Here is a 25,883-nt window from a genome sequence, read left to right on the forward strand (position 1 = left end):
TTTATCTCTTTTTTTTTTTTTTTTTTTTTTTTTGCCCCTGGTAAAGTCAGAACCTAGAAGGACCAGAAAGTAACAGGACGGAATTCTTCAAACAAATCAGAGTTCCCACATCCAAATTAATAACATCCTCCAAGGAGTCAAACTATAGGCTTACTATCACAATATGGACATTGCTCAAAACGCTCTCTGGAATGACAGAATTGCCTGCCCAGCCAGCGTAAACATCACACATGTAGGTGCCAGCTATTTCACTCGCCAGTCAGTCCTGGCGCTCCGCACCTGTGGCCTCACTTGGGCACAGACACTTGTGGGCTTTCTCTGCCCTGAGCCAGCCTGACTGTCCATTTACTATCGTGAAGGCTGGTCAGAGCAGGTGCCGCAGACTCCCAAAGTCATTCCAAGGAATACTCTGAATAAGGCGATGTCGCTGGAATGAAGTTTCCCAAGATAACTGCTTTAGACAAACCGCCCTGTTAGTTCTGAATGCATACCTATGGCATCTTACCTTCTGTCAGATTCTGTGGCCCAGGTGGGCTGGGAAGGAGGGAGAGACAGAGATGAAACAAAACAGGCATGATCGCTGGATCAGGTCACAAACCACCCCCGCCCTCCGAGAAGAAACAAATGGGGTAACCCCGAGGACAGACCACATGTCAAGAACCAACACAACAGCCACAAGATGGAGGCGCGGGGAGGGGGAGCTGAAGGAGCCCACCACCACCAATAAAAGTAAGAGGAGCAAACCCAGATGGGGTAAGCTGCACCAAAACAAAACACGAAAATAAAAATTAAAGGTAAAACCACTTGTTTTTCAATTGTTTTGTCAATTTCTTCTTCTTCTCTGCCTTTTCTGCCCTGGGCACCAACGACATGACAAGCCTGCCTCCCTTAAAGAAAATCTTTATATCCAGTTGTGTCTACACGATCCAAACTGACGGGGGAAATGATAACAGCTTTTCTAAAGACGAGAGTAGGCAGGCCCTCTGACTGAGAAGGGAAGGTAGCGCCTGGGCAGCGTCCAGCGTCTCGAACACTCCCTCCCCTCCCCCGGAGACCTGAAAATGGACAGCACAGGCAGTGAGTAGAGTCACAACAAGCAATATCCTACCATTGGTTTATAAGTCTCAGGGAGGCTGCAGGGACAGGAAAAGAGCCCTGGGCCACCACTTGCTGGCCTGGTTTCGAGCTTTACCAAGGAACATATTCCACATACTTTTTTTCACTAAGTTATAAAAATATATCCCATCACCACCAAAGACCCTGTGCCTAACTGTCTTTCTATTCTGTCACCAAACCCAGGTCCCCATCACCCTTCACAAAGTCACGGCCCTGCTCTTACGTTGGCAGGCGTTCTAACACTCTGCCTGTCTCAGATTGATAGGCTTATGCACGTTTCCCACGGGAAGCGGCCAGAGCAGCTTCAAACAACCAAGTATTTCTACCTGGGACCAAGAGGACAACTTCAGTGAGAGCCAAGGGGTGGATGCTGCTGCTCAATCCCCAGAGAGGTGGCTCGGTGGGGTTCCCTGAGCCCCTGATATCAAGGACATAGGTCCAGGGCAGCTGGGCACCAGTGGTCCCAGTCGAGCAGGCCCCAAGGGACCGCCACAGTTACTTTCTGGGAAGAAAGGCAAGGCCCCGCCCCATCCTAATCAACCACTGGTTGGCACGGCACTAACTGCCCCTCTCTCTCTTCGTCCCCACAAGGCCAGCTTTGCTCATTAGCCTCCTGAGCAGGGCAGTCCAGGCTCCCCTCGAGTCCTCAGGCTTCCAGAAACCCCACGGGCTGCAGTGCCAGTAGTGGTGGACCCAACTCCAGGCCCTCCTTGCCCTATTTCCACAACACTCTCTAACCTCCTCCATTCTGTCTTCAGGCAACAAAGTGCCCAGAAGGTATCTGGGAAGTTACACTGCATCAAAGTGACCCTCCTCGTCACCTGGATTGGACCAATACTGGTTTAAAAAAAAACAAACAACAACAGCAAAAAACCCAGAAGCCTCCTGCCTTGACTGAAGAGTCCTGTCCTACTTGTCACCTAAGGAAAAAGATCAGATTACTCTCAAAGGGGCAGGTGAGCCTGTCGCACAATGAGAGGCCTGTCAACGCCTCCCTCGGTGGGGCGAGCTGCCACCTCCCTGTCTCTGCTCTTCTCTCCCCTCCCCTGCCAGCCCTGCCTGCAGCCTTGGGAGGGAAATGGGGAAATCCCTGGTGTAGCCAGAGACAAGGAGGAACCCACCACCCCAGTAAAAGGGAACTGGAATCAGAGAAAGGCTTCTGAATATACCACGCAAGAAAACAAAGCGTTTCTGAGGTGTCCCTTCCACCACACGGCTAACGGTGGAGAGCGCACAGGGATACTAAAACCCTTTCGCCTTTCCTCAGGAAACAGGAAGGAAGAGCAAGGTAGTGTTTCACTGCTGCATTTCCAAAAGGGAACTCATGTCAGCCTTTTGGCTCAGCTATTTGGGGACAGTCTTTAAAAACCTGTTAGTCTGGGCTTTGAGAGGAAGCTATCCAACATGCGTTGGGCTGCTACCCAACGTCTGAGGGGACCCAGCTTCAAACAGTTGTCACCAGGGAAGGGTTTCCCTTCCATTTCTATGGGTGTGGCTTGGTGAGAACATGCTCTCTCCATTCTCCAGGTAGGGAGGGACCAGCTGCAAAAAAAAAAAAAAAAAAGCACCCAGATACCCCACTCTTCCCACCCTGCCACGGGCAGGTCCTACTCTCCAAATCATCAGCCAGAAACTTATTTTCTTTAAAAAAAAAAAAAAAAGTAAATTAATCTTGCTCACAGTCCCTTCTGGATGAGTTGAGAAAGCAAAGAATCCACCAGCTGGGCAGGAAACAGAATGAGTTGTTCCGTCTTTTGACGTTTACCAACTAAACCCTCTGCAGAAAGGGGATGTAGGAAAGGGAGAGTAATTCTTTGGTCTCTGGTTCGCTGCAGAATACCCTTGGTCAGTTTTGGCTCTCTCCTATTTAAGGGGGGAAATATGTTTGTTTCTTTAAAAAAATAATAAAACAAAATGTTCCCAGAAGGGAGGGAAAAAGGTTTTAAGTATTAAACCTTAGCCAATAGAGCCCAAACTCCCAGTGTCTGCTCTCTATGTGTGGGTGTCTGTTGAGGGCTCACAGGTCTGCCTTTTGTCACCTGGCTGCCATTAGGGCCAGGAGCAAAGAGGAGGAGCCGGCTGGACGGGTTCAGTCCAGGAAGCGTTGGCAGGCCTTCTTCCAGCGGCAGGCTGTGCACCACTGGTCCCGGTGCTCGATGCCGTACACCTTGCGGCACTTCTTGGCCTCCCCGCGGGCCTTCCTGCCAAGAGAGAGGAATGCACATACAGACACGTGCTGGTGGTTAGACCTGCAGAGTGGCCAGGTGTGAGGCTGAGCAAACAGGCAGAGGCTGGAAGGAGTGGGGGTGGGAGCCAAGGGGGCCAGAGGGCAGGCAGATCGTCTCCCCAGCATCCAGTGTGTCCTTCAGCTGAGCTCCCAGGATTAACCCTGGCGACCAGGGTCAGCTGGACTCGGAGTCCAAACTCACCATGGAGATAACGGGGATGGGAGCCGGAGAGAGGACACAGCAGCAGACAGCCTCACCTGGTGCTGCTCTGGGCCCGGGGTGGAGAAGTGACAATCAGGTGAGATTTCATGGCAGGCGGTGGCTGCTGGGGCTCACTGAAGCTTAGCGACCGGCTCCGGACCTGGGCGCAGAGAGAGGGGCCGTGAGCACAGGGGAGAGAACCACCCCACAGGGCACGCGGCCACACCCGCGGAGCCCCTCCGTGTGTCAGGGGGCCAGGGGGCCTTTTCTAGAAGAATATTCTAGGCACAGGTGAACAGGGGCCAGGTAGAGAGGGGAGGCTGGAGAACGAGGAGGAAGCCTTTAATTCACGCTCAGGATAGAGAAGGGGCCACAGGCAGGGGAGTCACTTGACCTGGCCACTGTAGGGACTGCTCCCTGCAGCTTTAGATGCAGTCACCATATGTGACACACACAAAAAAAGGTACTGCACTGCTGCAATGGCACCTTCAGGCACTTGGGCTTTACAATGTGTGATACTTTCCCACCTGAGAGATTCAAGACCAGAACCCACTTTGTATGATTCAAATGACCTGAATCCCATTTGTGTTAGTTCAAAGACACAGTGGCTTCAGGATTTCTAATCTGCCCTACCCAGCCCCCCACAAGCTCCTACCTTCTTTCTTGCCCACCCTCTTCCTCTCCAGGTTTCCCACATCCTCTCCCTTCTTAACAAGCATGCACAGACACTCAGAGCTAAACAGGGCACGGACCCTGGCTTCGCCTCTGATTTTCTTGGCAAGGAACTTGCACAATCTGAATACTCCTCTGCAAGCACCCTTCCGAGAGGGGCTGTGACCAGCTGGAGAGTGCCAGGTGAGGGGCCGAATACACGGAGATCTTCAAAAGGTTGGGGGGCTGGAGACAAGTGCGGGGAGATGGCCTCCAGCACGGGGGCTGTGTGGGAGGGCCCTCGCCTTGTTCCAGGGCCCCAAAGTGCTGTCGGGCTCAGAGACCCGGAGACGGGCACACTCACCGGAGAGAGGGAGGAGGCCGTAGAGGGGGCGGCAGCCCAGCTAATACTGGTGTAGATGTGAGGCGAGACGGGGATCTGGAAGGACGGCAGGGCCTGCAGGGGACACGACAGCGTCAGCCTTGGCCCCACTTTCAGAGGCCCCCCCATCCTCCCTGTAACTCCACGAAGCACAGCAGAAAGTCTCTGGCTGGGAAATGCTGGGGAACACCAGGTTGCTCCTTCCAAAAGAAACACCAGAGGCCCCAATGCTCTGAAGCTGTCTCCTTAGTCCCAGGTGCCAATCTTTTTCAGGAGCCCCTCCCAGAACTGGTGTGCCTGCCAGCCTCGTGATGTCATCATCACAGCGGATGAACTTCTTGGCTGGCTCACCAACCAAGGACATGGTCTGAGCAGTTCCTCAGAGACCTTCCGAAGCCTTCTGAGCACGGATGGGCATGACGCACAAGGGCGAAGCATCCCCATCAACTGCCTGGGACAAGCCACACACTCCTGGATGTCTAGAGGCCGGTTTGTTTATAAAAAACACCAGCCACACTCTCCAGGGGCAGCCAGCTGCCTGCAGAGCCACCTGAAGTTGGCCAATCATGCAATAGCTAAGTGACCACTCATTCTAAGGAGGCGAGTTGGCACATTTTGTAAAGGTTTTCTGATGGAAAGCACTGCTGTTTAATGACTAACTTGAAAATCAGCCTAGAGTCCGATAAAACCAAGCTGTGGGGGAAAAAAAAAAAGGAAAAAAGAAAAAAGCATTTTAAGAAAAACTGGCATGTAGTAAGCTGTGCATTTCCTGAATACCTACTATGTGCAGTGAAGACCATCTAAGTGCCACCCCGTCCATGACAACTTTCCCAACCACTGAGCATAATAGCTTGGTCCTTCCTGTACCCACAATGTCTTGTGCCTCTAGTAAGGCATGTACTGATGATTATAACCAATCACAGTTACATACGCATTTCTCTCTCCGGCTAAGCCATGCATGTCACAAGGTCGGGGACAATGTCTTATTTGACCTGAAAAGCTTAGCCCACTGCTTGACACATAGTAGGATTACAAAATATGGGTGCTGAGTTGTATGTTAAATGTAAACACAATTCTATAAACTAGGGGTTTGTTCTGAGAAGCCCACTAACCATTCCATCCCCTTTAATAGCCAGAGACGATATAACAATTCCCCAGTCCAAATCCATCAACCTGGTTACTCAAGGATTCAACCAGATTTTTAGTAATCCCTCCTGACAGCCACCAGTGAAGAACTCAGGAATTTATTGAGGGCAGTTTATTTTCCTTTCCTTCTTTACAGAAGTTAGAGATGAGCTATGTGGCTGAAGGGCTGGGGCCTTCAATCAGGGTGATCACCAGCGGGTGACAGGTCAGACACTGAACGGCCTCACGGCCACAGGCCTGAGCTCCACATGCCCCAGCCGCATACCTGGTACGCATGGTCAGCCTGAATGTGCCAGAAGGAGCCAGGAGCTGACTTGCTGAGAGCACCAGAGGGCAGGTACGGTTCCAGGCCAGGGTGTTCGGGGCCTGAAGTCTGGGCTTTGGGAGGAGGTGGGGGAAGAATGGCAAGGGGCGAGCTGGTCACACTGGGGGTGGGGGCTGAGTCGGCGGTGGGGGTGCCAGCAGTAGCAGCAGCTTCCTCCTTCATCTGCACCTCCGTGTAGTAGAAATCCTCCTCCCGCTTGAACTGGTCGGAGTCCACAGTGTCCCTGTGTGGGAGGGAGACACGTGGTGATCAGGGACAAGCTGCTTCAGTTCAAACACAAGGGGGACAGGCGCAAAAGGGAGTGCTTGCTCAGGGCCGCTCAGCGAGTCAGGGAAGGAGCCCAGAACACCCAGGAGGCTATTGCTGATGGTGTGTCACAGGGCAGGGCGTGCCTGCACATCCATGAGGCTGTTTCTCCTGGCACTGAAGACTCCTCCTCTCACAGAGTGGGCAGGAACCTCTCTTCCCGTAGGAGTCATTTGATTCGGAGTTCTGCCAGGGGCCCTGAGTGGGCCCCGCCTACTCGCAGTCACGTTCTCTCCACGAGGGAAAGGGCGTGAGCCAGTTCCTCTTCCAAGGGCAGCACTGGCTCCAGGGCCACAGTGTAAACGGAGCCCCAGATCCTTCTGGAAAGCAGGTATGGGCCTCACAACAGGGTCTCACCAAATTACTCTACTTCCACTCAGAACTAAAACATCTTACATCCCAAAGTGAGGAAAAGATGATGCATCTACAAGACGGATGGTGCTCCCTTCCCATGAACAGCATCAACATTCACCACGATAGGAGAATCCCTCCTTCCCAGCCAAGAGCTCTCTCCAACAGGCGATTGTGCTGGGCACAGGGGCCAGGGATGGGCACTAGGTGGTGCTCTCAGCAAGTCATTTTCTTGTAAGCATTCTGGGCTATAGGTCACCAGGAATAATATTGTGGGTTCAATCCCCAGTCAGAGCACATACAAGAATCAACCAATGAATGCATTAATAAGTGAAATAACAAACCAATGTTTCTCTCTCTTCCCCTCTCTCTTTAAAACCAATCAATCAATCAATAAAAAGGAGACCTGAATGACACCCTAGGCCCCTAGGCAGACAGGCCCTGGGTTCTATACCTACCCGAGGTGGAGGGCTTTCACATGTCGCTTGATGCCCACAATTGAGCGCAGAACTTTGCCACAGTTTGGCCACAGGCACTTGTACATCACCTTCACAGAGTTCTAGGGGAATGAGAGACAGTATCATTGAGATATGCTTCCCTCCTTCATCCCCCTCACCTCCTCACCTCATGGGGACTTCAGCTGCCTTCAAAATCCTAACAAAAGGCTTGCTGGAGCCAAAGAAACTGACCAACAGGGGCAGAGAACCTGGACCCAGGAGATGGGCCTGGTGGCCAGCAGCAGTGTTTGGTGCTATGGTCAGACCCCACTGAAGGCCTGGCATGTACAAGCATCAGGAGTGCAGCAAAGAAGGCAGGAATTGAATCAGAGGTGACAAGAAACTGGCATTCAAGAGAGCTCCTGGGAATATCATGAGGGAACAGAAGCAGCAAAGGAAAACTAAAATGAGATGAAGCCTGAGAACGCCTAGGACCTGGGGGGCCCACGTGGACATCAGCCCCCCCCCAGCCTGAGCTCACACCCACATCACAACGTACCTTTCTTTTACGTGGAGCTGGTTCATCCAACAGGAAAGCATCGGGATCAGTTTCAAATCCATTATCCGTTTGGGGAGATCCAAAGGCGTCACCCAGATACTTGGGGCTGGCCTGGGGGTGTGGGGGCGAGGGGGTGGAAACACCACTGCTCGCGCTCCAGTGCCCGCTGGTGGTGCTGCTGCCACTGTCGGACACGTCGCCACTCTCCTTCCACGGGTCACAGGGCGCGCGGGAAGCTGGCCGGAGAGAAGACAGAGGATGCTCATGGGCCTGTCCCCAGACAGAGGTTCTGGTGTGGCCCTGTCTACACTGGATTCCGCACGGGACAACCCAGGTCGGGGACCATGATGTTCTCCTTTCGAGTCTGGGTTCCTGAATCCAAGTCCTGGTTCTGCCTCAGCCTGGCTGTGCCATGTCAGGGCGAGAAAACCCAAACCGCCCCTTTCTGAGCTTCGGTCAGAATGAGGAGCAGGGTGAGGCAGTTCATCGTGGCAGCTTCTCTGGGTAGCCCTGGTCTGCTAGCCCAGTGGCCACTTCCTGCCGCAGCCATGCTGATGACCGCGGATCGACAGACACACACTGAAGCTTTGTTTTGTATATTGTTAACAGAAACAAAACCTAATGAAGATGTGTTCCTCACTTTAAATGTTAAAAATAAATAAAAGGCCCTGGCCGGTTGGCTCAGCGGTAGAGTGTCGGCCTGGCGTGCAGGAGTCCCAGGTTCGATTCCCGGCCAGGGCACACAGGAGAAGCGCCCATCTGCTTCTCCACCCCTCCCCCTCTCCTTCCTCTCTGTCTCTCTCTTCCCCTCCCGCAGCCAAGGCTCCATTGGAGCAAAGTTGGCCCAAGTGCTGAGGATGGCTCTGTGGCCTCTGCCTCAGGCACTAGAATGGCTCTGGATGCAACAGAGCCACGCCCCAGATGGGCAGACCATCACCCCCTGGTGGGCGTGCCCGGTGGATCGCGGTTGGGCCATGCGGGAGTCTGTCTGACTGCCTCCCCGTTTCCAACTTCAGAAAAATAAATAAATAAATAATTAAGTAAAAAGCTGGGGGTGTGTAGGGAGGAGGCAGAGGAAAGCCTACCCCATCTCTCGGTCTAAAAGGGTGGATAGGACGGTGACGTCACGGAAATGGCGCCGTGAGAAGCGCGTCCGACAGCTCTCCCCTAAATCACAACAAATTTATCAACTAGAAACAGAAAAATTTATCCTCGGAGCATTCCGGAGTTCCACACAAACTGAAAGCAAAAGGACTGTTATCACTTGAATCTGAGAGACGAGGGTGTGGAGGAAGCTACTGCAGCAGCGACGCTCATTCAAGCCGCGAGGGAGTGCGCCTGCGGTGAGTCAGCCCATATACTTGGGAACCGCGAGCCGCCGCGAGCGGCCGACACGAGCCGCCACCACGAGCCGCGGCGAGCCCCCGCGAGCCGCCGCGCGTGCGCCCGGTCCGGTTGAGAACTGCTGACGTTCCCAGCGGCCCGCACACTGCGAGTGGGGGTCGCCGACCACCGGTGCCCGGAGCGCCCCATTCGCGCGCGTGCCTTGGGCATTCCACGCGCCCAGGGCACCCTGCTGGCCTGCACACCCGGGGGCTCCATTATCCTGCGCCTGGTGCGGTCCAGTCACCAGCGGCGGGGCGAGCGGGAGAGGCTTGGGAGATTCTCTCCGTGGGCAGGGCACCTCACCCAGCCATTCAAGCTAACAATCAAGTGTTGGGGGAGGGGCGCGCAGGCAGCCTAAAATACCTTCGGAAGCACAGCTGCGACCCAATCACTGAAATTAGCTTAACCCATGAAATCTGCGCACCCTCGGTTCTAATTGATAAGATCTCTCTCAATTCAGCGATCCAAGATAAGAGGCATGATATTTTTTAGTGCCTCTCGCTAAAGGGGCGGGGGCAACTTCTGATTGATAGAGCCTCCATATTCAGGGATAAACGCTAACAAGAAGGACTTGGCAGATAATAAGGTCTATACTACACTAGTCGTAAGCAGAGACTAGTGCCTCTTCTTCCCTGCAAAAACAGGCTACAAAGTGTGGAAAGCCTGGGTTGAGAGGTCCAACTAAATGATAGGCGCTGAACAGTCACCTTGACAACAATTGACTCCCACCCCCGCCTGATTACACTGGAGGCCCTGACTCTCAGAGCCTTTCCCAAAGCCTTGCACTGAGTGGGGATAGAGTGGGGATTTCCCAGCTCTTTGAGCCTCTTACTCCCCAGGCAGAAGCAGTTGCAGCCTTATAGCTGGATCACCAGGCTGCTAATTCAGAAAGGGGGGACTAGGAGAGAGAATCCAGGAAAGCAAACTCTCTCATCGTTGGACCCTGCAAACGCCAACAAGCCTTTACTTCCAGCAAGACTAAAGCCAATTATATGACATTGCCATAGAATCCCATCAACTGCAAATCCCTACCTAAGAGTGACACAGGGGCAGAGCCTGGGGTACAGAGTCACCGACTAGGAAGAGGGAGAGAAAAGAAAAAGGAAGAAGTTAACCTCTCAAAATCAAGAAAAACCCACAGACTTTACAACTTGATCCACTAATTTTTTGTTGTTGTTGTTGTTGTTTGTTTCTTCTATCTTATTGCCTTTATTTCCTCCACCTCGGTCCTTCTATTCTCTGCCCATCTTATGCTTCCCCTTTCTTGAACTACACTACCCATGAGTGTTGCATTTTATTTTTCTTCTTCATCCTCACCCTCCTTTAAGGTTATACTCCAAAACACTTAACTCTCACTCTCTCCTCTTTTGTTTTTTTTTTGTTTTTTTTTTTGTCTTGCTTTATTTTGTTTTTTTCTCCTCCTATTTTATTTCTTCCTTCGTTTTTCTCTTTTTCTTATTTTTTCCTTTCTATTCGTTTTTTCTTTTCTCATTTTACTTTCCTCCCATATAATCCTCAATCACGAACAAATTAGTTAATTTGGGACTCAAGGCTTTTTTTTGGCTTTATTTCTCTTTTTTGCTTTTCTTTTTATTTTATTTTTCTCTTGTTTGTTTATTTTTGTGCCATTTTGGGTCCTCCCAACCCAAGGTCTCCATTGTATTTAGTCTTCGCTCCACTTAATACAACAGATTTTTACTTATTATTTTTATTTTTTCTTCTTTATTATTCTTTTTTGGTCCTTTTTTCTGATTCCCTCTTATCCCTCTCATTATATCTCTTAGTTGACCATCACTTACAAGCAAATCATCTTATGCTTGTCTAAGATTTTCTTCCTTTTTTTTTTTTTTTTTTTTGCATTTAGTATGTCCCTACTCCCTTTTTTTTGGCCCTTGAACTCTTCACCCCAAATCAGGCCCTCCATTATAGGCACGATATTTCCCTGAGGAGGGGAGAGGAGGGAAAGAGAAGAGAGAAAAAAAGGGGGAAATAATAAATTATTACTGTTTTTTTTGTGTGGGGTGTTTTACCCTTTTTTTTTTTCTTTTTACTCTTTATTAATTCTAATTAGTGCTATCAATAAGACCACCCTCAGATGCCGATAAGAAAGAGGAAATCGAATATTATGGATACAAAAGAAAGAGAGGTAACACAAATAGATGTGGAAAAATCTATGGAGAAAAGACTTAACATATTGGAAGCCTTGGAGCTAAATGACAGAGAATTTAAAATAGAAATCTTAAAAATACTCAGAGATATACAAGAAAACACAGAAAGGCAATATAGGGAGATCAGAAAACAACTCAATGAACACAAAGAATATATTACCAAGGAAATTGAAACTATAAAAACAAATCAAACAGAAATGAAAAACTCAATTCACGAGCTGAAAAACGAGGTAACAAGCTTAGCTAACAGAACAGCCCAGATTGAAGATAGGATTAGTGAAATAGAAGACAAACAACTTGAGGCACAACAGAGAGAAGAAGAAAGAGACTCAAAAATAATAAAAAACGAGAAAGCCCTACAGGAATTGTCTGACTCCATCAGAAAGAATAACATAAGAATAATAGGTATATCAGAGGGAGAAGAGAAAGAAAATGGAATGGAGAATATACTCAAACAAATAATAGACGAGAACTTCCCAAGCCTGTGGAAGGAACTAAAGCCTCAAATTCAAGAAGCAAACAGAACACCAAGTTTTCTTAACCCCAACAAACCCACTCCAAGGCACATCATAATAAAGATGACACAAACCAATGACAAAGAAAAAATTCTCAAGGCAGCCAGGGAAAAGAAGAGTACAACATATAAAGGAAGGCCTATTAGATTATCATCAGATTTCTCAGCAGAAACTCTACAAGCTAGAAGAGAGTGGACCCCAATATTTAAAGCCCTGAAAGAGAGGAACTTTCAGCCAAGAATACTATACCCATCAAAGCTATCCTTCAAGTATGAAGGAGATATAAAAACATTCACAAATACAGAAAAGATGAGAGAATTTATCAACAGAAAGCCCCCACTCCAGGAAATACTAAGGGGGGTTTTCCAACCAGATTCAAAGAACAAAAGAAAACAACACCACAAGTAACAGCTCCACCAAGAACACAATAAAAACAAACTTAAACTGTGACAACAAAGGAAAAAAAGGGGGAAGAGGATGGAGATTAACAGTAGCAAAGGATGATGAAGTGCAGAAATATTTATAAGATAGGGTACTACAATGAATATGGTAGGTACCCTTTTCATTACTTAATGGTAAACACCCTTAAAAAAACCACCACAAAAACACTTGACTTAAAAAAGGTAGCAACAGAGGAAAGAAGTATGGAACACAAACAAACAAAAACAAATGATAGAAAAACAAAAGAGAAGAATCAAACTAGATACAAAACTAACAGAAAGCAATTTATAAAATGGCAGTAGGGAACCCACAAGTGTCAATAATTACACTAAATGTAAATGGATTAAACTTACCAATAAAAAGACACAGAGTAGCAGAATGGATTAAAAAAGAAAATCCAACTATATGCTGCCTACAAGAAACACATCTAAGCAACAAGGATAAAAACAAATTCAAAGTGAAAGGCTGGAAAACAATACTCCAAGCAAACAACACCCAAAAAAAAGCAGGCGTAGCAATACTCATATCTAATAATGCTGACTACAAGACAGAAAAAGTACTCAGAGACAAAAATGGTCATTTCATAATGATTAAGGGGAAGTTGAATCAAGAAGACATAACAATCCTTAATATATATGCACCAAACCAAGGAGTACCAAAATATATAAGACAGCTACTTATTGACCTTAAAACAAAAACTAACAAAAATACAATCATACTTGGAGACCTCAATACACCGCTGACGGCTCTAGATCGGTCATCCAAACAGAGAATCAATAAAGATATAGTGACCTTAAATGAAATACTAGAACACCTGGATATGATAGACATCTACAGGACACTTCATCCCAAAGCGACAGAGTATACATTTTTCTCTAGTGTACATGGAACATTCTCAAGAATTGACCATATGTTGGGCCACAAAGACAATATCAGCAAATTTAGAAAAACTGAAATTGTACCAAGCATATTTTCTGATCATAAAGCCTTGAAACTAGAATTCAACTGCAAAAAAGAGGGGGAAAAACCCACAAAAATGTGGAAACTAAACAACATACTTCTAAAAAATGAATGGGTCAAAGAAGAAATAAGCGCAGAAATCAAAAGATATATACAGACAAATGAAAATGAAAATACGACATATCAGAATCTCTGGGATGCAGCAAAAGCAGTAATAAGAGGAAAGTTCATATCACTTCAGGCCTATATGAACAAACAAGAGAGAGCCGAAGTAAACCACTTAACTTCCCACCTTAAGGAACTAGAAAAAGAAGAACAAAGACAACCCAAAACCAGCCGAAGAAAGGAGATAATAAAAATCAGAGCAGAAATAAATGAAATAGAGAACAGAAAAACTATAGAAAAAATCAATAAAACAAGGAGCTGGTTCTTTGAAAAGATCAACAAAATTGACAAACCCTTGGCAAGACTCACCAAGGAAAAAAGACACAGGACTCAAATAAATAAAATCCAAAATGAAAGAGGAGAGATCACCACAGACATCATAGAAATACAAAGAATTATTGTAGAATACTATGAAAAATTATATGCCACCAAATACAACAATCTAGAAGAAATGGATAAATTCCTAGAACAATACAACCTTCCTAGACTGAGTCATGAAGAAGCAGAAAGCCTAAACAGACCAATCAGCAGGGAGGAAATAGAAAAAACTATTAAAAATCTCCCCAAAAATAAAAGTCCAGGCCCAGACGGTTATACTAGTGAATTCTATCAAACATTCAAAGAAGACTTGGTTCCTATTCTACTCAAAGTCTTCCAAAAAATTGAAGAAGAAGCAATACTTCCAAACACATTTTATGAGACCAACATAACCCTCATACCAAAACCTGGCAAGGATGGCACAAAGAAAGAAAACTACAGACCAATATCTCTAATGAATACAGATGCTAAAATACTAAACAAAATACTGGCAAACCGAATACAACAACATATTAAAAAAATAATACATCATGATCAAGTGGGATTCATCCCAGAATCTCAAGGATGGTTCAACATACGCAAAACGGTTAACGTAATACACCATATCAACAAAACAAAGAACAAAAACCACATGATCTTATCAATAGATGCAGAAAAGGCTTTTGATAAAATACAACACAATTTTATGTTTTAAAGACTCTCAACAAAATGGGTATAGAAGGAAAATATCTCAACATGATAAAGGCCATATATGATAAACCATCAGCCAACATCCTATTAAACGGCATAAAACTGAGGACTTTCTACCTTAAATCAGGAACAAGACAGGGTTGTCCACTCTCTCCACTCTTATTCAACGTGGTGCTAGAAGTTCTGGCCAGAGCAATCAGACAAGACAAAGAAATAAAAGGCATCCATATCGGAAAAGAAGAAGTAAAGCTATCACTTTTTGCTGATGATATGATCCTATACATCGAAAACCCGAAGGACTCCACAAAAAGATTATTAGAAACAATAAACCAATACAGTAAGGTCGCAGGATACAAAATTAACATACAAAAGTCCATACCCTTTCTATATGCCAACAATGAAATATTAGAAAACGAACTCAAAAAAATAATCCCCTTCACGATTGCAACAAAAAAAATAAAATACCTAGGAATAAACATAACAAAGAACGTAAAGGACCTATATAATGAAAATTACAAAGCATTGTTAAGGGAAATCGAAAAAGATACAATGAGATGGAAAAATATTCCTTGTTCTTGGATAGGAAGAATAAATATAATCAAAATGGCCATATTACCCAAAGCAATATACAAATTTAATGCAATTCCCATCAAAATCCCTATGAGATTTCTTAAAGAAATGGAACAAAAAATCATAAGATTTATATGGAACTATAAAAAACCCCGAATAGCCAAAACAATCCTAAGGAAAAAGAATGAAGCTGGGGGCATTACAATACCTGACTTTAAACTATATTATAGGGCCACGATAATCAAAACAGCATGGTATTGGCAAAAAAATAGACACTCAGACCAATGGAACAGAATAGAAAGCCCAGAAATAAAACCACATATATATGGTCAAATAATCTTTGATAAAGGGGCCAACAACACACAATGGAGAAAAGAAAGCCTCTTCAACAAATGGTGTTGGGAAAACTGGAAAGCCACATGCAAAAGAATGAAACTCGACTACAGCCTGTCCCCGTGTACTAAAATTAATTCAAAATGGATCAAAGACCTAAATATAAGACCTGAAACAATAAAGTACATAGAAGAAGACATAGGTACTAAAATCATGGACCTGGGTTTTAAAGAACATTTTATGAACTTGACTCCAATGGCAAGAGAAGTGAAGGCAAAGATAAATGAATGGGACTACATCAGAATTAAAAGTTTTTGCTCAGCAAGAGAAACTGATATCAAAATAAACAGACAGCCAACTATATGGGAACTGATATTTTCAAACGACAGCTCAGATAAGGGCCTAATATCCAAAATTTACAAAGAACTCATAAAACTCAACAACAAACAAACAAACAATCCAATAAAAAAATGGGAAGAGGACATGAACAGACACTTCTCCCAGGAAGAAATACAAATGGCCAACAGATATATGAAAAGATGCTCAGCTTCATTAGTTATTAGAGAAATGCAAATCAAAACTACAATGAGATACCACCTCACTCCTGTTAGATTAGCTATTATCAACAAGACGGGTAATAGCAAATGTTGGAGAAGCTGTGGAGAAAAAGGAACCCTCATTCACTGTTGGTGGGACTGTAAAGTAGTACAACCATTATGGAGGAAAGTATGGTGGTTCCTCAAAAAACTACAAATAGAACTACCTTATGACCCAGCAATCCCTCTACTGGGTATATACCCCAAAACCTCAGAAACATTGATACGTGAAGACACATGTAGCCCCATGTTCATTGCAGCACTGTTCACAGTGGCCAAGACATGGAAACAACCAAAAAGCCCTTCAATAGAAGACTGGATAAAGAAGATGTGGCACATATACACTATGGAATACTACTCAGCCATAAGAAATGATGACATCAGATCATTTACAGCAAAATGGTGGGATCTTGATAACATTATAAGGAGTGAAATAAGTAAATCAGAAAAAAACAAGAACTACATGATTCCATACATTGGTGGAACATAAAAATGAGACTAAGAGACATGGACAAGAGTGTGGTGGTTACCAAGGGTGGGGGGGGAGGGAGGACATGGGAGGGAGGGAGGGAGAGAGTTAGGGGGAGGGGGAGGGGCACAGAGAACTAGGTAGAGGGTGACGGAGGACAATCTGACTTTGGGCGAGGGGTTTGCAACATAATTTGATGACAAAATAACCTAGACATGTTTTCTTTGAATATATGTACCCTGATTTATTAATGTCATCCCATTACCATTAATAAAAATTTATTAAAAAAAAAAATAAAAAATAAAAGGGTGGATAAGAAGGTGCACGGACGCGCATGCCGGGACCACATGGGCAGTCTTCCCCGCAGTAGAGTTAGGGCGGAAAGGTCAAGTTAAGAGCTTGTTGACTGGGCTTTCTTGAAGAATGCCTTTTGATCATTTGAACCGGTGCAGGTCCATCAAAATCATCGGGTGAGAAGAAATCACGCGGTCAACTCTGGCAGCTCGTGGAATGTACAACAGGCACCAGAGGTGCTGCAAGCTAGGTGGCTCCTGGTTCCCCACAAGGAACACAGGAGGAAAGTTTCCTTCTGAGAGCAGCTCAGACCAATCATCGATGATGGGAGCACTTAGGGCCTACATGGCCCTGAGCCTGGGGCCCTGCTCCCTCCCCGCAGTGCATCTGAACAGGAGGCAGACCGCAGTGAGATGTGAAATTTTCGGTTCTTAAATTGCCTGTTTTAGGCCTAACCCAGATTCTTCCCTGCCTAGGCTACAAAGCCTAATTCATTCACAGTGTAGGAGAACCTGAAATTCTTATATAAAACAACAGCAAGAGATAGGGGATGGGGGTGTGCATGACATGTGCAGGTATGGTGGCCATGTCCCCACCTACCCCAACTCCCAACATGGGTAGGTGTTCCACGGAGCCTCCTTAGTAACCTGGATTCTGAGATAGACTAATTAAATCTCACATGCTAGGAGAAGCCCACCCAAACAGAATGGGTTAAATAAACCGTTTCCTCTCTAAGTTATCACTGTCAAGTCTCAAAGCTATGACTTCCTAGAAACCACAAGCTTATGACACCCACACACGGGGCTTACAAAATAGGACGGTCCTGGTCCTGGCCCAACAGCTCCATTGGTTGGAGCGTCACCTGGCAGCACAGGGTTGCCAACTCGATCCCCAGTCAGGGCACATACAGAAACGGATCAATGTTCCTGTGTTTCCCTCTCTTTCTCTTCCTTCCTCTATCTCTTGAAATCAATCAATCAATCAATCAATCAGTCAATCGGGTAGCCCTTCAGAAAAGAACTCAGGAGCCAACAACAGCCCAATAGGTCAAGGACGCAGACTCAGGGAGAGAAGGGCAAGGAAGCAGAACGTCTAACAGTCGTCCCCAAACTATGGCCCCCTGAGGCCATTTATCCGGCCCCCCGCCGCACTTCCAGAAGGGGCACCTCTTTCATTGGTGGTCAGTGAGAGGAGCACTGTATGTTGCGGCCCTCCAACGGTCTGAGGGACAGCGAACTGGCCCCCTGTGTAAAAAGTTTGGGGACCCCTAGATCAGGACTCTGGAGAAAAGGGGCAGGTCAAACACAAGGAAACCCCCCAACACAGCAACCTTCCACAAGGAACCACTCAAATGGCTCAAATGCTGCAACTGGCAGAGTGGCACACAAAGAAAGAAAAATATTTTAAAAAGCAAAAAGTTAACATCATCAATTCATCTATAAGTTATACAATGAACATAAATTAGATCATATGATTTTCTAGGGCAGGGTAACAGATATTCTCTACCATGAAAGCTAAGTGCTCCTCTGTAGATACACAGCAATGAGAGCTTACACTGAACCTCTAGGAAATATAAATATTTGTCATTTCCTCTGGTCTCTACACACATGCATGCACAGGACCATCCTAACAATATAGACACCAAACAGAATAGTGGTTTCTGTGCAAATAGTGTCTGTGATTAGAGCAAGATTTTGGTTATTGCATAGACCTCACCTGGCAGAATACTTCAACAACATTAGTTGCCAAGGAAGCCTTGTTTTTCCACTGATTTCAACCACATGATCAGAAATAAAATGGAAAAAATATCTCTAATAAACAATTAAAATTGTCCAAAGGGACTTCAGATATTGGGATCATGGCATATTATCAGTTAAATATATATATCTGGTGTTGGCATGTGTAGGTGTTTACAAGGGGTTGTGTACACACAAAACCTGATGGGAATTGGAGTCAACAATTTTCTTTTCCTTTCTGACACTTTTCTGGATCTTTCTCCTGTTGACCAACCTCCTGGATCTCCTAAACTCATCAGAGTTCCTGAAAACGCAGAATTACTCCTTACCTCCCCGTCTTGTTGCATAGCTCCCAGTACTAAAATAGTAGGCGTGCAATGCCACACTTCACCACAAGGAACAGTTACACACAACAACCAACTCTAGCAGACACGTCACAGATGACGGGCTTTGGGTGCTGTAAGTAAATCTGCCTCATCACTCCTTTAAATCTTCTTTCTAGAAAGATTACTCATGAGGGATACTCGTAAAGGCCACTTCTCTTCTGACTCCATATTTTCCAATAAGCTGTAAGTAGCCTGCAATTCACGTAGATCTCACCAATGAAAAAGTTATTCCCTGGGAGTAAGTTAGGCCAGTAAGTAACGAATTTAAAAACAAAACAAAAAGAGACTTCAAGTTCACTACCAGTCTGGTCAAACTAATATCCAGCAACCCTTTCTCCTCCCATATTACTCATAATGTACTATAGGGGTTGCACCAAAAGAATTTTCCTTTAATATGTAAATACGCTGTGAAGTCAGTTTGTATTAAGCAATTAGATTTGTATTAGACTTCAGCCTGTTTATTTCAGGTCCTTGGCCTGTAGGCCCACACTAATTTACAAGGCTGAATCAGGTACTTGGAACAGGGTCATGAATCTTCTGAGGCCACTAGGGGACCATTTAGTAAGTTTCTACCTTTGGGAACTAAGTATTCCTCTACTGGCCTTGTTCAGGGCCCCACCAAAGGGCCTCACTCACTTACTCCCATAGAAGAACTTACTCCAGTGGCCAGTGTGGGTCAGCCCCGTGCTCAATCATCTTCACAATGCACCAGGAAACTTCTCCCCAGAGGAGGAAACTGAGGAAAAAGAATGGAAGTATCTAACTCAGTGTCACTCAGCCAGTCTGGGATGCAAGTAAGAAGGGACTCCAAAATCCTACTGCCAGGCCAGTGCTTTGACAATTCACTGCTCAAAGCGAAGGAAGTCAGCTGTGAGCCTCTGCTGCACTCAGAACCCATGTGGACCCCCTTCCTCACCAGTGAAGTTGGCCTCGGCCCCCGGAGGACTCTGCACGACCGGGCTGCAGGACAGGGATGTCAGCACCATGGCCGCCATCATCTCATCCATTTCCACTGCATCGGACTTCCTGGATTCAAGCAGGTAAGGGCAAAAGTTACTTCCTGAGACTGCTGGTCACATCATCGTGTTACACTTCTGGCCTGTCCCCTCCATGTGCCCACTACAATCAGTAGTATATGTTAAATAAAGCCTGACTTTATTTTACTATATCACTAAACCCCAATATGAGCAGGTCGGCCCCCATCCCACTGCTGACACCCGGAGGTGACTCCATTCTCTCCCCTGAATTCACTTCCTAACTAACTCTGCAGCTTAAAATAGAGAATTATATTGGGGGGGGGGAGTGCGAGTCAAAGCAATGAAGAAAAACATGGACAAAAAAGATGCCCACTGGAATTTGAAAGCACTAAAATTACCTTTCTTTCCCTGTCTTATATTTAAGAGGGAAAAATTACACTAACCAATTCCTTTCCCCTCCCCCAAGAAAAATTACGAGATATTCTGTTAGTTTCTGAATGTCAACAGAACCTAGTCCATAAGTCAACAAGCAAGTAAACCAGAAACACTAAAATAAATCTCAACGCTTAACACAGCAGAGGTCTATAAAATTTTACATGAAATATTTGTTTTAAAAATCCATGTAAAGTTACATTATTATGTGGAAGTAAATTTAGAGCTGTCAGTTAATGCTAACATATGAAAAGTTAGCCTGAAATATATTTTTAGGTGGCTCATCTATTTCAAAGGACTGTATTAATCCCTTCTTTACAATTCAGATCCACCAAAGTAATACATCACTGGGTTTGAAGCTAACCTAAGACCAGTAATTTATTAAACATATTAGCATCCTTTTTTTTTTAACATGATCTTTGTATTTTTATTCCTGTCGAATAGAAAAGCAAGTCCTTTGCCAACATTCCCCTGAATTCAAAATGACAAATATGGTTGCTGTGGTCTCAGTGTCCTGGGTGGACTGTCAGTGACAGTGGTCCCCACAGACAGGAAGAGGTAGAATGAGCTTGACCACTCGCACACCCTGTATCTGTTGGCAGACTTTCTTTGTTAATCTTAAAAGACCAATGTACACAGAGTACGTAACATAGAAATCAGAAGATATATTGTATATTTTTCTCGTCAGGGGAAAATTGTATCATAAAATTTTAAAGCAAGATATACATGAATGGCTTTGAACTATGCCATACACCTGCAACTAATACAAAATAATATTGAATGTAAACTGTAATTGAAAAATAAAATTTAAAAAGAAATCATCAACGATTTTAAATATCTAAGCCAGGGGTCAGCGATCCAGGGCCTGTGGACCAAACATGGCCTGCTGCTGGCTTCTGGATGGCTCCCAAGCTAAGAATGGTTTTATATTTTTTAAATAGTTTCAAAAATCAAAAGAATGCCTTGGCCGGTTGGCTCAGTGGTAGAGTGTTGACCTGGTGTCTGGATGTCCTGGATTTGATTTCCCGGTCAGGGCACACAGGAGAAGCGCCCATCTGTTTCTCCACCCCTCCCCCTCTCATACCTCTCTCTCTCCTTCTCTTCCTCCTCTCCTGCAGCCATGGCTCGATTAGAGTAAGTTGGCCCGGGCGCTGAGGATGGCTCCATGGCCTCCGCCTCAGGTGCTAGAATAATGGCTCCAGTGCAACAGAGCAACGCCCCAGATGGGCGGAGCATCATCCCCTAGTGGGCGTGCCGGGTGGATCCCGGTCAGGGCGGGAGTCTCTGTCTGCCTGCCCTCCTCTCACTAAATTTTTTTAAAATTTTTTTCAAAAGAAGACTTACTTCTTGACACATGAAAATGATACAAAATTGAAATCTGAGTGTCCATAGTAAAGCTTTCCCGGAGTGCAGCCACGCCCATCTACTTCTCCACTGGCTGTGGCTGCTGTCCTGCTCCGTGGCCAAACCGAGCCCCTGCAGCAGCAGACTCCTCTGCCCATGAGGCCTACACTACATTACTTACTGTCTGGCCTGTTCAGAACAAGTTTACTGATTCCTGAGCTAAGCCATTTTTTTCTGCCTCTCATCATGAAAAACTAAGAACTAATTTCAGTTTAAGCATAAAGAGAGGAAAAACAGCCTTTAGCCAAACCAATGATAGAACACCCATCACAGAGTGATGGGGAAGAAAAGATACTATTCTGGGTTTTTCTAAAGAGTGCCCTCTCTGCTCTTTGTGCCCCATCTGTCCCAGGACTTGACAACTAGACACCCAGGACTTCCACGTTCCTCCCTCATCACAAAACATGCCTCGACTCCATTTCTCACCATCCACATGATTTTTAGAGCCCAGGTTCTCCCGCACAAACCTTTTTGGGACATCAATGTTCCTGGAGACAGGCCTGTAGGCTTGTGCCTGGGCTCCCTGCTCCATCAGTGGCACCTGGGGAACGGGGCCCTGCAGCTCAGCCAGCCACACCTCCTCCACTTTGCAGCAGATCTGTAACTTCTGGTCCAATAGCCAGACTGTCACCTTATCCTCTGCCCAACTATGCTGCTCCACCAGTCCTGTGCACTCTTGACCTCCGTACCACACATAAACCTGGGTGGGGGAGAAAACAGCAATCAGGTTAGTCATTCTTATCCCATATTCCCCAAGTTCTGGGAGCCAGGATCCACCTGACACAAACTGTGTCCTCTGAGTCATCTTTAATTCAAGCAGAGGCTCTCAGGGACCTGCTTCCCACCTGAGCGCCCAGTGGACTGGTTCTTCCCAAAACAGATCCTTATAAACTAGATCAGGGGTCGGGAACCTATGGCTCACGAGCCAGATGTGGCTCTTTTGATGGCTGCATCTGGCTCACAGACAAATCTTTAATAAAAAAAATAATAACGTTAAAAATATAAAACATTCTCATGTATTACAATCCATTCATTTCCTACCGCTCATGTTCATGGTTGCGGGTGACTGGAGCCAAACACAGCTGTCCTCCAGGACAACACCAAATTTTTATTGGATAATGCATAACGTACATGGGTCATTGTATGGCTCTCATGGAATTACATTTTAAAATACGTGGTGTTCATGGCTCTCTCAGCCAAAAAGGTTCCCGACCCCTGCTCTAGATGGAGAAAAGGAACATGTCCATTTCTGAGATATTTTTCTTCCTGAACTTGGAATCTGTATGCAATTGAGGCTAAGTTGTTATCTTAAAACAGACTTTTATAACTATGTTTTCTATAAGCCTCATGGTAACTACAAAGAAAAAAACCTCTAGTTGATACACAAAAGATAAAGGAATCAAAGCATATGACTACAAAAAAAAATCAACAAATCACAACAACGGAAGACAAGAGAGGGAGACAAGAACAAAAGAACTACAGAACAAAATAATTAAAAAATAGCAATAGTCAGTCTTTACCTGCCAATAATTACTTTAAATGTAAATGAATTAAATTCTCTAATCAAATGAATTTGGAATCTGTGGCCCACCCTCCAGATCTCTCTTGCCCTGCCTTACCTCTGAAGTCCTATATATCTGCTGGTTCCCAACTATTGCCTTGAATTGCTCATGCTCAGGGGTAGTCAACCTTTTTATACATACCGCCCACTTTTGTATCTCTGTTAGTAGTAAAATTTTCTAACCGCCCACCAGTTCCCTAGTAAAGGTGATTTATAAAGTAGGGAAGTAACTTTATTTTATAAAATTTATAAAGCAGAGTTACCACAAGTTAAAGCATATAATAATAATTACTTACCAAGTACTTTATGTCAGATTTTCACTGTTTGGCAGAATAAATCTTTATAAAACAACTTACTATAGTTAAATCTATCTTTTTATTTATACTTTGGTTGCTCCGCTACCGCCCACCATGAAAGCTGGAATGTCCACTAGTGGGCGGTAGGGACCAGGTTGACTACCACTGCTCATGCTGCATTTTGTTCCTCAGAGACTTCTGAGTCTCCCTAGAGACGAGATGGTAAGGATGGAGAGGTAGGTTGACCTCTCTCTAGGGCTGCTAGCTGTTGGGGAAGTGAGATAGAGTCTATATATGGCCCTTGAGAAGGCAATGAAAGAGAAGCCCATGTATCTGGATCCAGTGAGAATATCAGGTACAGGTTGCCCTGGCCGGTTGGCTCAGTGGTAGAGTGTCAGCCTGGTGTGTGGAAGTTCCAGGTTCAATTCCCAGTCAGGGCACACAGGAGAAGTGACCATCTGTTTCTCCACCCCTTGTTTCCCCCTTATCTCTCTATTCCCCTCTTACAGCCATGGCTCAATTGATTCATGTGCATGAGCTCTGGGCACTGAGGCTCGTTGGAGCCTCCATCTCAGGTGCTAAAAATAGCTTGGTTGCGAGCATGGCCCCAGATAGGTAGAGCATCGGCCCTAGACAGTGTTTGCTGGGTGGATCCCAGTCAGGGCGCATGCAAAAGTCTGTCTCTCTATCTCCCCTCCTCTCACTTGTAAAAAAAAAAAAAAAGGAAAACTAATATCAGTTACAGGTCATAGCTGGGCCCTGCCACGCCTTCCTCTCTTGAAAACTTCTAAAGGTAGTTCACTGACCTTATCTGTCTCTCGTGAACCTGAGATTCTTTTCTTTGTTTTGTAAAGGTGCAAACTAAGGCAAGTTAAGAAAAACTGAGCTCTGGCCATACTTGGAACTGAAGTTTAGAGTGGGCCTAAGCCCAGGATGTCAGATGTCAGGTCTTGCCAACTTTTCCTCCTGACAGCAATATCATGGAGGAGCCCTGGGTCTGCTGCTGCTGCCTCACTCTCTCGGCAGCCTGCTGCCCAAGGACCCGCCGGGCTGCAAGTTAAAGGTCTATGTGCACGCAAACTGATGCCCAGGGATATCCAGCCTGTCAATCGGGGTACCACTTGTCTGCTGGCCCCAAGCCTGGGGAGGTTGGCCACCGTCCACTCAGGGATCAACCTACCTTCTGCCCAGGCTGAAAGGCCACCTGCTGGAGGCCTGAAGTGCCGGGAGCCTTGAGGACTTCCTTGGGCCGCTGACAGGAAGTGTCCTTGGAGGCGAAGAAGGGCTGGGGAGCTGCCCTTTCCAGCAGCTCTGCCGGAGGCTCTGACGGTGGGGCAGCCCCGGATGGCCCCAACACCCGGGCTCCCAGCAGGGACCGTTTACCAAGGCGCCGGGACAGCACACTGGCCATGCTGCTATCTTTCCTGGGGAGGCAAAGGGGGACACAGAATCCTTGAGCCGTTATCTGGAGGAATCGGGAAGCTTTCAGTACTGTGCCCTACATGCAGAAGGAGCTGCACCTATTAAAATGGATGAAACATTTTATAGTAACTATTACAATATTTTTTTTATTTTTACAAAGTTAATACCCATTCTCCAGAGGATACTTAGAAAATACTGATAAGCACAAAGAAAAATCACTCAAGACGTCTCTCAGAGATACCCACCTTTGCTATATAGCATTTCATGCTTTCCTATATACACATATTTTTTACTTTCATTTCTACAAAAAATGGATCATGGTTTGATAAACTGAATTTTCATTTAGGATCTTGTGTAGGTTTTACTATATCAGTAAATGGTATTCTATAAAAACCCTTTTATTTTTTTTCCATTTTTTTCCTTCTTTTCCAAGTGAGAAGATGGGAGATAGGAAGACAGACTCCAGCATGGGCCTCGACCAAGATCCACCCAGCAACCCCCATCTGGGGCGGATGCTCTGCCCATCTGGGGCCATGCTCATAACCAAGCTATTTTTAGCCCCTGAGGTGGAGGCTCCTTGAAGCCATCCTCAGCACCTGAGGCCAATGCACTGGAGCCAATCAAGCAATGGCTGTAGGAGGGGGAGGGAGAGAGAAAGAGAAGACAAAAGGGAGGGGTGGAGAAGCAGACGACTGCTTCTCCTATGTGCCCTGACCAGGAATCCACGCGCTGGGCCAACACTACCACTGAGCCTATAAAAACCCTTTTAGAAGCCACACAGCATATTCTTAGACAGATGTATCATTGCTAATTTAACAAACCCTTTATTATTCTACCTGCAGGCTGTATCCAGTATCATGCTGTTTGAACTGCTCTGCCTACAGGTAGCATCCTCTGAGCTCAACCTCAGCACACACACACCAGGCTAGGTTCTGATATACGATACACTCACATGCCACTTAACAACAAGGACACGTTCTAAGAAATGCATCATTAGGTGACTTCATCGTTATGCAAACATCAGCGTGTGCTTAAACAAACCTAGATGGCATAGCCTACTAC

At 45.7% G+C, this 25,883-nt stretch overlaps 1 protein-coding gene across 3 annotated transcripts in view; it reads right to left on the bottom strand.

Annotated features, from left to right (window-relative positions):
- ZNF395 (zinc finger protein 395) overlaps nt 1–25,883 on the bottom strand; it is a 52,782-nt gene continuing 26,899 nt past the window's right edge. For all 3 annotated transcript variants that reach the window (XM_066278589.1, XM_066278590.1, XM_066278592.1), the window contains 9 exons: nt 24,580–24,823; nt 22,010–22,242; nt 19,646–19,755; nt 7,703–7,938; nt 7,165–7,265; nt 5,990–6,272; nt 4,561–4,653; nt 3,602–3,705; nt 1–3,317 (listed from right to left, as the gene is read on the bottom strand). In XM_066278589.1, coding sequence (XP_066134686.1) covers nt 3,206–3,317; nt 3,602–3,705; nt 4,561–4,653; nt 5,990–6,272; nt 7,165–7,265; nt 7,703–7,938; nt 19,646–19,755; nt 22,010–22,242; nt 24,580–24,810 — 1,503 coding nt within the window. In that variant the 5' untranslated portion in view covers nt 24,811–24,823 and the 3' untranslated portion in view covers nt 1–3,205. The remainder of the gene's footprint in view (nt 3,318–3,601; nt 3,706–4,560; nt 4,654–5,989; nt 6,273–7,164; nt 7,266–7,702; nt 7,939–19,645; nt 19,756–22,009; nt 22,243–24,579; nt 24,824–25,883) is intronic.

This window comes from Saccopteryx bilineata, chromosome 1 (assembly GCF_036850765.1).
Source record: "Saccopteryx bilineata isolate mSacBil1 chromosome 1, mSacBil1_pri_phased_curated, whole genome shotgun sequence".
Lineage (NCBI taxonomy): Eukaryota > Metazoa > Chordata > Mammalia > Chiroptera > Emballonuridae > Saccopteryx > Saccopteryx bilineata.